General features: G+C 37.8%; 1 protein-coding gene across 1 annotated transcript in view; it reads left to right on the top strand.

The window, feature by feature from the left end:
* Positions 1-15,587, top strand: part of niban2b (niban apoptosis regulator 2b) — a 43,636-nt gene that overhangs the window by 25,918 nt on the left and 2,131 nt on the right. Inside the window, exons 6-13 of the mRNA XM_042487875.1 lie at positions 3,754-3,869; positions 5,551-5,655; positions 6,916-7,078; positions 7,978-8,165; positions 8,513-8,668; positions 13,847-13,960; positions 14,775-14,882; positions 15,312-15,423. Coding sequence (XP_042343809.1) covers positions 3,754-3,869; positions 5,551-5,655; positions 6,916-7,078; positions 7,978-8,165; positions 8,513-8,668; positions 13,847-13,960; positions 14,775-14,882; positions 15,312-15,423 — 1,062 coding nt within the window. The remainder of the gene's footprint in view (positions 1-3,753; positions 3,870-5,550; positions 5,656-6,915; positions 7,079-7,977; positions 8,166-8,512; positions 8,669-13,846; positions 13,961-14,774; positions 14,883-15,311; positions 15,424-15,587) is intronic.

A 15,587-nucleotide genomic window follows, 5' to 3' on the forward strand; every position in this document is an offset into this window, starting at 1 on the left:
CCAAGCTGTGTGTCCGTGCGCGCCAACATCTCGTCCAAATATGGGCAAACAAGACCGATAAAGTGGGACAGTTAGAGGTTAGTGTAGCAACCACGGGTCGAGTTAAATGCTCCAGAATTTAATCAAATAGAACTACTCCCCAGATTAACAAATTTTATGATGGACAATTGAAATGTCCTGATTTTCTTTGAAGATTACTACCCACGACCATGACGTGTGACATACACTCTGATATTTACATGCAATAAAATTCAACCATATCGCAAGACAAGAACTTTTTATTATTTTTTTTGTGTGTGTGTTTTTACCTTCACACGCTTCCCGGACCACCACTTGGTTTTTCCTCTGCTCACTGATGCATCGGATTTAAATCAGCTTATTGCTTTGGCTGTTAGGAACAAGACCATGCCACTTTCATGTCATAAATCAGAGTACAATTTACACAAATGTAGTACAGCCAGTACAGTGAGTCAGAGCTGCCCTTTATCTGAGGTACCACTCAGTGTTCCACACTGATGTGTAAATCTTCCTTGGCAATTGAGAGATGTGGTATGCAGTGAGTGAGTGCAGTGCCAGAGGCAGCGAGGGGTTTTTACAGTTTGGCTCAACAACAGTTCATTGTTCAGGCTGCATTGTGTCAAAGTCTGCTCTTTATCAGTGTTTAATTTCTTCAAATTCCCCATCTGTCTCTTGTGGATTATATGAGTGATCAAGTCTCTTAAACATAATCTTTCAGTTATCATTGAAGTACTGTAATGACAAAAGCTTCAAACTTTAAACTTCTTCAGTTGTTTTAGGGCAAATTTTAACACTCATCAGTAAAACTTAATTATGGAAGAAGCATCCAAATGTGTGTAGTTAAGAGAAGCAAATAAAAACAAATAGATTTCAGTCTTTTTAAATGTATTTTCAAAGTATTCTAGTGTATGGTAGGCATTAATCACTCATGATGTGGCATATATTCTTATAAATGCATGAAAATGATTACACTTAACACCTGAAAAGGCATACAATATTATAAATGCATCAACATGTACCTCACTTTACGTAACACATACAATGATAACTTATGATACAGCATGGATTGTTATATAACACGATGAGTCCTTACTACAGTTAATTGTTGATGTGTGAATATGTGAGTATAAATATTTATAATGCATTATAAGCCCCAGCATTAAACCTCTACTTTATAACAAGTCAAGAGCATACATAAGACCCTTGATACTTAAACAAATTATAAGTCACATCTATAATGTTTTATGACTGTTGGTAGTGCATCAGTAAGCACTGTGTGTTTTATGAGTGTATTCATAAAGCATTGTGAATACATTATAATTCACTATGAACGCCTTTATAATGCATTATAGATGTGGTCTTTATAGAAAGTGTTACCGATTTTCAGATTTTCTCCTCTCAGAAGCAGATTTTATTAGCTGCTTGAAGTCTCTGCAGTGCAGTATTGATTGGACACCTGTGTGAGTTGTGAGGGCAGCAGCTGTGAGGGGTCTAGAAAGAGGAAACAACCAATACATGAGCCTGATGTCTGAGCTGTGACACAGTCCAACTGCATAACACACAAACAGCTCAGTGACTTTAAATGTTCTCTGTGTGCTACACAGATGTGTGCCTCATGGACCTGCGCCGACTTTTTAACAGCTACAGCTTTTTAACAGCCACAACAAGGTGTGGGTACACCAGTCTCACCTCAGGTCAACAAGTAATTCTTCTACACACAGAGGGTTCTTTCATCGAACGCTCATTCCCTTTGTCAACCAATGGAAGCCAGTAATAGGAAAGCCAAAATCTCTGCTTACCCCCAGAAAGACTAGGAAATGCATTTTGACTTGGAAAGGCAGCTGGTTTTAAGATCACACAAACAAGTAATGTTATGATGTGGTCTGCAGCTGCAAAGACGGTCTTCATCACTGAACTTACTATCCTGTGAGAGGAAAGTATACCGGCAACTAAAGTACTCTGAGAGGGCGATTAAAGATATGGCAGAGGAGGCTGAGAAGTCAAGCTACTGGTTGAGGCTGTGATGCAGTGGCAGTTTTTAGGGCTCAACACCCTAGAAGGGACAGCAGCAGGGAGTGGCAAGGACATTTTCCGAATTGTCCGCTGCTACCCCACTGGCATATGCACTGGATGAAACATAATTGACCAGTGGCTCTAACTCAGCATATTTACGTGAAGCTGAATTGTTGTGTTATTGTGATTCATTTGTGTACATTTCTCTCTTACCACTACAGCGGTGTAGATGGATGACACACACCGATGACATTTTGTTCTTGCGTATTGACGCCGATAAATGTAGGCCATAGCTTGAAATTCAGTAGGTGATGTCATAGCACAGTCCTCATACATCAAGCTTGATGTTGTAGCCAAGTTTATTGAGATCCATGTCACAAAGTGTGGCTGCACTAAATTTATAAGATTGCAAAAATCTCACAGTCTGCATGAGGTTTAAGACATTTCACACGAAAACCAAAAAATATCACAAGTGTTAAGAGTTAATACCAGTCATTTGGTATGAGTTACATTGAAAGGTGGTTTTATGCAAGCTCAAGTTAGGCTTGCAAGAAGCCTTAGCCATATCTAAAAGGGGTAAATTATGTCAATTTTGTGGATTGTCAAACTAGAAGAAGAGACTAGAAATCCCAGTTTTGTCTGAAATCCCCTCACTCATCGGGGGCTAAGTAAAAACATAACCCCCCCCCCAATTGCTTCGAGAGGGTCTTGAGACTTCCTGTTTCTGCTTCTACCCCCCTCTCGGCGGGGGGGTCGTGAGACTTCCTGTTTCTGCTACTACCAGGAGCTCTGGTCCCGTCACTGCCCTCCCCCCACAAACACACACACACACACACACACACACACACACACACTTCCTGGCTTTGTCATATTTTGAGTTCTCACACTCTGTCCAAAAGGCTAAACAGAATTTTAAGGTTTTGCATGTTTTATTTATCAGAGCACAGTGTTAACATGCTTTTCTGGTTTTGAGCAGATTTCTTTGGAAGACAGACAACTTAAAGAATGTAGAAAAGTTTTGCTTTTTTTAGAGATCCTGTTTTTCTCACATACTACTAGATTCCAGTGTCGGCTACTGCCAGAATAAAACTAAAACAGCACACACACACACATAAGGGGTAGGGGATTCTTTTTAAACTGATTTTTCCAATGCTGGATTGGATATACTTTTAATGGAGAGCTGGAAAGATGTGTCCTTTTTTATTTTGGTAATCTTTAAGTAAATAAGTCTCATATTTATTTAAAGGAAAACAAAGCCAAAACAAAAAAAAGATTAAAAAAGAAATATGTCTACTGAAACCCAAATTGCAGTAAATGAATGTGTGTGAATGTTTAAGAACTGAGTAGCAGGTGGCACCTTATACGTTAGGCCCGGCCACCAGTGTGTGAATGTGTGTGTGTGAGTGTGTGAATGTGACTCGTAGTGTGAAAGAGTGTATGGTCTAGTATTAAAAAAGTAAGGAAATTCACAATAAATCATAATACTGAATCACATTACTTGTAGAATAAAAAAAAATAAAAATCGCAATACATTTTGAATGAGCATTTTATAATTTTACCTGTGCTTCTCTGATCTTGACATGTTAAAATACTGTCTGGTAATGATAATGAAAATGAATTTCAATGCCTTTTTTTTTAAGCTTTTTTAAAAAAAAATTGAATTCAAACTTTGACATGGATAGCGTGCTTTACTGCTAATAGCTACCAACAATCCATTCCTAGGTTTGTCAGAGGAGGATAAAGTCCAAACACCAGCCTTCACTGATGCAGTGCGACTCTACCGCCAAGCTCAAGGGAACTACGGCACCTGGGAGATGATGTGTGGTGCACCATCGCAGGTAAGCATGGCAGCAGTAACATTTACCGCTGACGCCTGGAGTCAGTTTCATCTTTTCTAGTTAAAAATGATGTAATACAGTATAATGTATACATCTTACATGAGAGGGTCTTACAATAATCTGATTATATCAGCCCAGTCTCCAGTGACCTTGTTTCTTGGTTGCATCTAAACATGGTAAGTCTGTTTAGGCTACTTTATGCAAAGTGTTTCCATTCAGCACCTGTTCATGCTTTGTGAGCCCCGAGTGGTCATTTAAAGGTCTGCACAGGTGGGGTCTGGCCTCGGTTTCTGTACCTCTGACACTGAACAGGTTTTTCTGGCTGGCACAGACCCACGAAGACTTAACATTAAAGACATCATTCATGTTAATTATAGAACTGTCATATTCTCTACATTTAGTTTTTGAATTCTGTTCTTTGTATTTCTTCGTCTGTTTCATGTGAGCATCTTTCAGTATTTTGTATTCTTTATTTTGTATTTCTTTTCTTTTTGCATTTCATTTAAAGCGTCTTTGCCCTTTTTCCCCCAATATGTTGTTTTGTTTTTACCACCAAATACATCTTTACGGTTGTAGGGCTCCCTAAAAAATCTGACATGCAAATTGATAACCTCCAAGTATATAGTAATGATTGGCTACTGTGAATTTCTCACCCTAAAATTCAGTGAATTGACTTTTGAACAGAGAGCGTCTTTTTCCATGGAGCTAACCTTGTCAGACAGTCAGCCTGTTCGGTTAAAGCAGTTGTTTGTCAAAATCTGAGACATTTGTAGGACAACATAGTCAATATTTCATCACTTTGACAGGTTGAATACATGTAGGTGCATGTGTATATAAATTGCTATTAGTTGATATCCAAATATAGTCTGTATCTGAAATATATTTCAACTGTCATATTTTTTGGGGCCTGCAAGTTCTTGTTATGTTGTGTTCATGCCGAACACCGAAATATCATTATATACAGTACTAGTAATGAGGTATTTGCTTTAAAATATCACAGTATTTTTAATACACACCAGTGTTAATTTCTGTCTGGTAATTTATTCAGCTACACTGTATCATTATCGTGTTTTAAAAGAACATACTGTGCATGCATGTGTGTGTCAGTGTACATGTGTGACTCACTGTATCACACACTGTCTTCCTTTTTTGTTTCGTATCAGGAAATATAAGCAGACACACAGCTGAAGCCATTAGAGAGCACTTTTTACTTGAAGTACTGATGCTACTCTGACTTCTTGCATATGTAATATAAAAAACAATTCTTTATTACAGTATACATAGTTTTATTTCGCAATATTGAGCTATAAAGTCGGCGACTGTGTTGCATTGTTGGTAATATAGGCACCATGTTTGACATGGAGGAGGAATGCACGGATTTAAAAAAAAAAATCTCTGATTCATGCATTTTATCCTCCTTGATAAATTAGTCAATTAATTTCGATGATTAACGGTATGTTATGAGTTTTCTTTGCTTGAGTTTTAGCCGGGTATACAGGACACATGTCAAACTCTATGTGCAGTGCAAAGAAGCCAAAGGTTGAACCTGCATCAACCAAAGTGCTTGAGTTACTGGTGGAAAAGTCCAGTTACATCACTTTACTGATTTGAACATGCATATGTGGTGGGTGAGATGATAGTGATCGTGTCCTATGAGCTGTGTGTTTTTGTGTGTCTGTAGATCCTGTCTAACCTGGTGATGGAGCGCCTCCTCCCCGAGCTGCGGGAGCTCATCTCGCCACGCCTTAAAGGCAAACTGCATGAGAGGCAGAGGAACTGGATGCTGGTAAGACACCACTCCACACATATTCCAGGTTGTGCGAGCCAAATAAAAAAGACAATTTTATTCAGTTCAACCCCTTAGCAGTCGATGCTTCAGATCTTGATTATCTTACTAATGTTTCCAATGCCATGAAATAATCATAAGAATTAATTATTATTTTTAAAGAATCAAAAACAGCATTTAGGACACGGGCAATAATAAATAATACTGTAAGTAAGTAATACATTACTTTTTAGCACCTTTCAAAACCTAGGTTACAGAGTGCTGTACAAAGAGACAAGACAATACAGCAATAACATCACAAAAGGAGAAATATTGCGCAAAGAAAAGCAAAAGCAGCATCACAACTCAAAATAGAGTACATGAATCACACATAAAAACACTTAGAAGAAGAGAGGTCTTCAGCTGTGACTTAAAGGCCTCAAAATAAATAATACAGGTGATAATAAAGTCAAAAACATGGTCAAACACACCTGTGTCATATCAAAAGTTCAGCTTAATGACTTTTTTAAACCAAAAAACAGTTTTATGAACAACTTGATTACTTTATAATCAATTATAATTAAAGGAGGATATAACTGAGTGGCTGATGTCTACATTTGAATATAACTAACGAGTGATGGTACCAGCCACTCTTTATGTTGTCAGTTTATAAATATTAATGAATCATTTTTAAAATTCCCTGCTTGTTTGTTACTTTTCTAAATGCAGACAGGCAGGATGAGGAGGCTAGTATGTCCAACTCCAAACTAAAGAAAAAAAAACAAGTACTGCAGAGGATTCAGTTTGAAAAGAAGAGGAGGTTGTGATTTCAATTCAGTTCAGTTCAGTTCAGTTTTATTTATAAAGCCCATTATCACAAAACACAGTTTGCCTCAGAGGGCTTTACAGCATACGACATCCCTCTGCCCTTAGACCCTCACATGGTCTAAGGAAAAACAAAAACCAAAAAAACCCTGCAACAGGGAAAAAGAATGGAAGAAACCTCAGGAAGAGCGACTGAGGAGGGATCCCTCTTCCAGGACGGACAGATGTGCAATACATTGAATAATTAACATTTGATTTACAGTAATCACAAAAAAGAAAGAGAGAGAGATGCACAGCAATAACGGTAACAATAGCATGTCATATTATAATAGTGATTAGACGTAAAATTACTAAATGCACTTTATGATAGCATGTGATGTTGCGTGCAAATATTGTGGGTGTTGATAAGAGTCCCATGTGTATATTTCACATGTGTGTGTCATGCCATGGTTGCAGATCAGTGATGCTGTGTACAGCCTGGTGCAGGGGCAGTGTCAGGCCCACTATGAGGCGGTGCTGCAGAGGTGTGAGGCGTCCTGCTCCTCTCTGGAGGCCTCCATACGCACTGACATGGACCAGATCATCACCTCCAAAGAGCACGTCACCAACAAGATCAGAGGTAAGAGGGAGGTGGCCTCCTTTAATTTGATCCCTGGTTATTATGCCTCATTCAGCCTGTCTGATGGTCTGATGTTGGAAAAAAATGTATCCGGATGGAGAGTCTCACCTGTGAGTGCACATTAACTTTTCATCACAGACTGTTTGCGTAATTGAAAAAGCACCTCTGTTTTTAATCCTTTAATGGTTATTGTAACTGATAATGATGATAATAATAAAAATAGTAATAATAATAATTGTTGTAATAATAATAATAATAATTAGGTAATACTGTGAAACCATGACATTTTCTGAGGATGATGGTAAGATGGTAATAAGTTCTGTCATTGCAACTCTTTTTGTGTTTGGGACAAGATTTGGTCTTTAAGTTCTACATTGCTTTCATTACCTTACATTAACTAGAGCTTTTTTTAATTAAAACAATTATGAAATATAAACTGTAAATGTAGAAGCAGCAGACAATTTGTTAAATATGACAGGTAACAATATGATATATGATAGTAACAAAAAGTAAAATTTAAAGCCTTTTAAAATTTAAGTTTGCAGCTCTGTTTTAAAATCCAATTTTTAATTCCCAAATTAAAGACACTCAAAAAAGCTTATTAATGCATTGCTTAAATGCAAAAAGAATGAGATAATTTACAGTTGTTTATGTTAAAATCACCTACAAATACACAGTAGGTGGACATTTATTTACACACAGAATCATCTTGCATATCCCTATGAGCCATTGGCACTTAATAAAACTGGGCTCTGTTCAGTAGAAAAACACACATTTCTTCCTTTAAAAGTGACATAGTTCTGCTTAAATTACCAGTATTTTTAAAGTGACAGAACAAAGGACAGGTTTTTCCAAACTCTACATATTGACCTCCTCTTGTGTTTCTCATTCCCCCACAGAGGTGGTTCTCCCTAAAGCGGAGAAACTGCTGAAGGTGAGTATCCAGCCCTACATCAGCTCCATCCTGGACGCCCTGATGGAGCCCACCAGTCGAGGCTTCTCTGAGGTCCGCGACGTATTCTTCAGGGAGCTAGTGGACATGAGCAAGAACACCCTCAATGAGGGTACCAAGGAGACCATTGCACAGGTGAGAAGGTGGAGGGGGAGGATCATATTCTTAATAATAATAATGATAATGATAATAATAATAATAGAATAAGAAGAAGAAGAAGAAGAAGAAGAAGAAGAAAGAAGAAAGTATAGCACCTTTCATGCAGAAAATGCAGCTCAAACACACATGGGGGAGTGCTAAAAATTAAAACCTAACAATATATAGAACTATAGAATACACAGGCCCCTATGCAGTCTTACTGTGTTTACTTACACCCTGAATTCAATAGTTCAGTATTGTTTGTGAAACAGAAGTACAAATAACATAAAACTATTTGTTGTAGAAATAATCTCATCCTCCATCCCTCCTGTCCTCCTCCGCAGCACATGGAGAAGATCTCCATGCTGGCCTTCCATCCGGTCAAGATGCAGAGCTGCTATGAGAAGATGGAGCCGCTGAGTCTGGAGGGTCTGCAGCAGAGGTTTGACGTCTCCAGCCCCTCAGTGTTTGTCCAGAGGGCTCAGATCCTCATGAGAGAGGTGACACTCTAACACTGCTAGTACTTACATCCCTTTGCTTTTAAGATTGGGCTTTGATTCACTCACTTTTGGAGCCACCCTCCAGTGGCCCTTAGAGGAACTGCAGTTTTTGGCATTTGTGTTTGGCTTCATTGTTGAGCCGCTGAGGTTGCCACATGGTCAGTCCCTACAGACAGCCATGGTAAAAAGCCCAATTTACGGCAGAACCAACATGTTTACAGTCTGGAGCATATCCACAGTCATGACAACTGTACGGGGGATGATTTTTATAACTCACCCGTTCAGATTTTATTTTGACAGTCCACAAACCAGTAGGGGTTGTCACAGTGTCTACCTCCATTATTTTTATTATTATTTTGTCACAGTCAATAGCTCAATATTTTTTCATTAACATTTCATTGAACTTTTTATGGCGCACACACACACACACACACACACACACACATATATATATATATATATATATATATATATATATATATATATAAATATGATATAACAAAAAAAACATGATTAAAATATGTAAATAGTAAACATTAACAACAAAAACAAATCAAATCCATATTCCTACATAGATGTGCACCACGATGTGCACCACGATCTACTCTGATCTACAAGCAGCCGATTATCTCTGTCACCCAAAAAGTGGATGAAGTGATGCAAGTGAGTTTCATGCACATGGTGTGGGATTTACTTCAAGGTCTGTCCATGTCAGCTTTGTCCTCCATGTGGTCTCTCCACTTCACCACATATCTCTCAGTCCTGTCCAAACAGCTGAAAGAGATTTGTTCTTATGATGCAACTTTGCCAACTCTGTGAAGCACTCCCTAAAAAGAGTGCTCACTTTGTTTCCTCCAGATTCTCATTCTAGTTTGTTTTCCCACCGTTATACTGGTCTCAGTGAAGTCCCTGGTTCCACAGTGAGATATCATTTGTGGCTCGCTAAGAACATACAGCTTTGGGCAAAATCCGAGGTTAGTTCAGGTTATGTTTTTTAGTCTAAAATTCAATATTGCTGGTATGATTCCAGACCTCCTCGCTCATTATGACTTTTTTTTCCCTGTGCTATCCCATCAACCCTTTGATACCTGAGCAAACAGGCTTCAATTCTTTTAAAAGCATGGTAAGAGGGCAATGAGCAATGAAAGAAGAAACCTGGGACGACCTGGGAATAGCCCAAAAACGAGCAAAAAGTGAAATAAAATAAAATTATATATATATATATATATATATATATATATATATATATATATATATTTTTTTTTTTTTTTTTTTTTTTTTTTTAAGTTCAAGAAATTTTCCTGAAATTAGTAAAATGTTTTAAAAAAGCTTAACAATTTTTAATAATTTTGTAATATTATTTATGTTACCTAGCTTTTATAAAATAATTTGCTGAATTTCTTACAAGTTGTGAAACATGTATTACCAAAGTGCTCATTGCCTTTTTCCCATGTTTTTGAAAACAATCACTCCAACTTGCTCTGGGTTCAAAGGTTTAAGTACTTGTGTAAGGCATTTGAAAGCAGCACGAGGAAAGTGACGTCACCTCAGGTTTCAAAGGGTTAACAAGATGAATATGATTGCTATTGACTCCCATCCCTACAGAATCCCACAGGAATTCTTTGAGGCAGTTATCTAACAAACCTGTGCAAATAAAACCAAAACTGTTTGCATGGACAGACACCACTTAAAAAAATAGTTTATAACCGTTTTTGAAACTGTCTCAGCCAGAGAAAGTCTGGCAGTGCAGTGTGTTTCAAATGCAGTTTTAGTTTTAATAAAATCAGTGCAGAATGGATGAAAATCTAATAGAGATATTAAATAATTTAGGTGAAACACAACGGTTTCCACCTTGGAATGGAGATAAACGCCACTGAACATGTAGTCTGTATGTGTGTCCTACCTTCACAACAGGAACACTGTCTCAGGGAAGAGATCCAAAAGAGGGCACCCCCATAGAGAAATCACTTAATCATGACTTCCTCAGTAGGGCCCGGGGCCAGTGGAAGGGGGTCATTCACAGTTCAAGTACTCTTTGGAAACCACAGATACTTGCTCAAGTCCTACACTGTAAACGCAGTCCAAATCCTCAAAAATGATCATTATTTGAACATTTACATTTCAATGACAGTTGGGAAAACTCCAGCTCCAGCTTTTCTGATCACTTTATACACAAAGTTGTCGATATTAAGATCTTCAACGTTAATGATCCAAGGCCAAGAATGAACTTCCATTGTCAACTTCAAAATGTCCCTTTGTAGCATGAGAGAATACAGTTATAAAATGCAACTTCAAGAGCACTTGAAAATACAAATATGTAAAAATAAGGAAAAATAACATTAGCCTCAGTCCTTGTCAAAATGAGATAAATGGCATGTTAAAGTGCTAAACAGATGCTACCTGTCAATACCATTATATTGTAATCCTAAAAATTATAAATACATGCTTGAACAATCAAAGAGCCAATTTTACAAATTTCCTAAGATGCGATCTTTAAGTTTGCCACCAAGAAGATAGTTTGAGTGTGTTTTCTGACTACAAAATAGCTGTTACGTTATGTTTTGCTTTCTCAGAACTGAGATCTTAAATTCCTTTCAAAAAAAACCCCCACTAAAACCTGCTTAAATCTGGCTATTGTATTTAATGGGAATGGTTAAAATCAGCATTCATACTCAGGATGAAAGGACTGCAGCACACACAGGTATATGTCAGCTCCAGCTCCGATTGGCTTTGATCAGTACTTCTTGGGACATGCAACTTTGTGCCCTTTTTGCGGCGTGATCCAATGATGTGCTGTCACAAAATACCATCTGTCTCCGCCCAAGCAGCGCTCAATCATTGTTCAAAATTAGTTAGCACCGAGTTTGAGAAGGTTTGAAGGATTTGGTTATTGGTTAATGGATTTGGTTAATAAGAGAGTAGATGGAGAACTGAAGCCGGTAACTGCTTTTCCATCGGAACGGGCTGTCTGATGGTTAAACAAAGTAGTGAAAATTCTTCATATTTAGCGTACACTTAAAATGTTATTGATTTTTTAGGTGGCTAAAATGCACTTTGTTGCTGTCGCCTTCACAGCAGTACATTGCATAGCTCCCGTGGCAGTACTCCAGCCTGTAAATCCAAACAGAGAGCCATCCGCCATGCACTGTATTTGATACACTGACTAACAATAAGCGCCACATTCAAACCCACTTTAAAAAAAATCAGAACTATCCCTTTAACAGATTGATTAGAAGGCCAGATCTGTGCTGGGATGCTCCGTTGGCCCAGTGGAAGTGTTGGGAGAAAGCAGAACGAAGGCTAATCTATCGTTTGTAATGGAGAATATGCAGGAAGGCTCTGACAGCACAGGGCAGCACCAACACTGATATACTGTTTTACTCGCAGCGTGTGAGGCAGAGATAATGCAGCTCCTTCCTTCCTGCTGCTATCAGAGTTTACAACCAGCTCTGCTGCCAGCTGACCACACACACCAAAACTGACAGTCATCACTCATGTAATATCAGTATGCACCAAACCATGCATCCTCAGTGCAGTAATGTGAATTCAGCCTGTCTGTTTATTACATATTGTTTTTTTGGTTTGTTTCTACTGTTGCTTATTATATTACTTTGTGTTTTTTTCAGAAAGAATTATCTATTCTCATCATGCTGCTTTCTACTGGTTTCTAACTTGTTAGCTGGGGCACCTCACACACACACACACACACACACACACACACACACACACACACACAAACAAACAAACAAACAAACAAACAAACAAACACACACACACATATGTGTACTCACTGTGCGGTATCATGATGTTCTTTGTGTCCAGTTTCAGTCAACGCTGTTTTCCAGAAACTCTGTTAACCCTTTGAAATCTGGAATGACATTGTTTTTTTTGTGCTGCATTCAGACGAAACATGAGTAAATTGGTTTTATTTATTTATTTTTAAAATTGTATTTATTCAGTATTTTATCTATCTATAAATTTGTTTTTTTGTCTTGTTTTGTTAGCTTTTTTTTCTTTTTTCCCTAAATTTCAGGTTATTTCCTCCCTTGTTTTTGAAAGAAATCAAGCCAGTTCACTGCAGTTTGAGACTTAAACATGAACTTTAGTGTTTCCTTTCTAATAGTTGATGTATTTTTAGAACAGGAGAAGAAATCCCGTGGTGTGAGGTAATGTCATTTACTTCCATGTCAGTTTACTTTAAAGAAACAAAGTACTGTTGCTTCCCTCTGCTCAGAGTCAGTGGAGAGGTTGAACAGGGTTCAGCTTGTGCTGACGGCTGCAGGCAGGGTGGAACTGTGGGGAGGTGAGCGCCCTCCAACGGGTTATTCAGTAAAGTAGGAGAACAGAAAATAAGAGGAGATCAAATTTGTGTCCAGGCACATCAAGGGACAGAGACAGCGTGATGGGGAGAGTGCATTTCTATATTTAAACCTTTGATTGCATGGACATTGTATAGGATATTCTTACCTATATCAGTCAGTATGTGACAGTCACCACTTACATATGTTACAAAGTTTGAGCTGCAGATTATAATATTGCAATAATTCTCCTCAGAATATACTGTTGTAATAACAGAAAAAACATATCAATAATACCAAAAGAAATTGAGAAGAAAGACTTGAATTTGTTTACATGATAAGGGTAGCAATACATTTAAAAAAAAAAAACAAGAAACTGGAATAATAATTATGAATGGAAAGATCTTGTGAGTGAAATATATGAAATGAAGAAGAAACCAAACGCATCTATTTAAGGAAAGATGGGAGAAATACATTATGTATGTAACATAAAGGACTTTTTTTTTCCTTTTCTTATTCTCTATTTGTCTCACCTGCTAACTTATAAAAACATAAATGTATCATGTAACATAAAATTGCTCTGTTTATCAACCCATGAACTTTGAATGAATTGTGAACTGTGAATGATTTATGAACTCACCTGAAAGGTTCATTATTATGTGTTTTTGTGTGTGTGTGTGTGTGTGTGTGTGTGTGTGTGTGTGTGTGTGTGTGTACGTATAACCATTTTATATGTTATTGGCTTATTTGTATTTGTTTATTTCACTTGAAAATGTTTATTTAAAAACTTGCAAATCATTTCCATTTATCTTTTCCTGATACATATCAACAACAGTCAATCAAATTTGGTAACACTTTCTGTATGTGTGTGTGTCCACAGCAAATGGACCATGCAGTGTACACATTTGAGCAGATCCTTCATCAGAGTCTGGAGTCTCAGGGTACAGAGGAGCTCTGCAAGACCATCCAGCGCTGCCAGGACCGAGTCATTAAGGTAAAACACACACACACACACACACACACACACACACACACACACACACACACACACACACACACACACACACACACACACACACACACACACACACAGCAGACTTGTAGGTCATCATAATGGAAGCAGAAAGATTACACTGGACCGCTGTCCTTTCTGACTGTCAACAATAGCTTCATTTTATTAAAGTGCCCCAGTAAGCCACAATAGTGTGACAGTGCAAAGCTTCTTAACAAAAGTCTTCACAGCCCGACGTTTTCCAGCAGGAAAATGATACTTAATGGAAACACAGTCATCTCGCAATTGTGTTTTATCGACATTTCGAAAATATCACTTAAATTTTACACAGGTCTAATGGAAACCAGCCCACTGATGTTTGCATAAGGTCAAATGTAGCAGTGTAGGCTATGTAATGTAAGGCATGCAGTAAGGTGCCTATTGTAGTTGACCATATAAAGATATCTGTTGCAGCTTGTCTCTAAAGTAGAAGTTGCAATTAGAGTGGTCTGAAACCTGAGGATGCTGCTCAGAGGAATTACTTTTACATACATTTACCTCATTTTTTGAAACTTTGGCCAAGTTTCATATAAGCATCCGACATTGTAAAATTATATACAGACAAAAGAGTTAATGTATTTATTTACACTCCACCACTGGTGAAGTGTCCTGCTCTGGTGTCAGCTGTCATTTTGAAAGAGGAGATAGCACCTTTTAGTTTTGAAAAGAAGCAGAAGAAAATTCTTAAAAGACTGCTGTGGTGGTAATAATAACTTTTCTGTGTTTTTTTTTTTTTCTACTTTTTTTTCCGGATCAGAAATTTGACTATGACAGCAGCACAGTGAGGAAGCGTTTTTTCCGTGAGGCTCTCCTCCAGATCTTCATCCCCTACATGCTGAAGCAGCTCAGCCCCTCCTGTGCCTCAGTGAGTCTCACAGCACTATGTCTCGTAAATCTCAACATTAATGGAAATATATTAATTAAGTTATTATTTTAGAATATCCAAAAATGTGTTAGCAATAATATTTGTGTGTTCTCTGTGCAGCCTTAAACTGTACCAGGTGTTGTGTTTGTTTTTTTTTTCATTTCATCTAGTTCCAGGTGAAGACATAATGACATGTAGTAATACTGTGTGTCCAACAGATGGCAGTGTGACCATCTAGATTCCACTACCCTCATTGGTATTTGGAGAAAACCTTTGATAAAATGAGACAAAAAAAAAACATATACATTTAAAAGTGATTTTCCTAAATATGTCACATCCTGTGACATTAAGAAAGAGATATATAACGAGAAAAGAAAAAAGAATGGAATTGAGATGCTAAAATCTTTTAACTGTTGTTGTGATCGCCAGGAGCTGCCGCGCTTCCAGGAGCTGATCTTTGAGGACTTTTCCCGTTTCATTCTGGTGGAGAACATCTTTGAGGAGGTGGTGCTGCACTCGGTCATGAAGGACATCATGATGGGTCAGTCCTTTATTTCTCCTCCTGTCTGTTTTTGCACTCACAAAGTCATCATACAGTGGATCTGGATTCAGCGTTACTGAGCTCTTTGGTTATTACTGGGTGGAAAATGTAATCGGGAGCCAATCAAAAACAATCCTTTTTGTCTAACTTAAATTGAAAAGAAA

This window comes from Plectropomus leopardus, chromosome 6 (genome assembly GCF_008729295.1).
Source record: "Plectropomus leopardus isolate mb chromosome 6, YSFRI_Pleo_2.0, whole genome shotgun sequence".
In the NCBI taxonomy this organism is placed as follows: Eukaryota; Metazoa; Chordata; class Actinopteri; order Perciformes; family Serranidae; genus Plectropomus; species Plectropomus leopardus.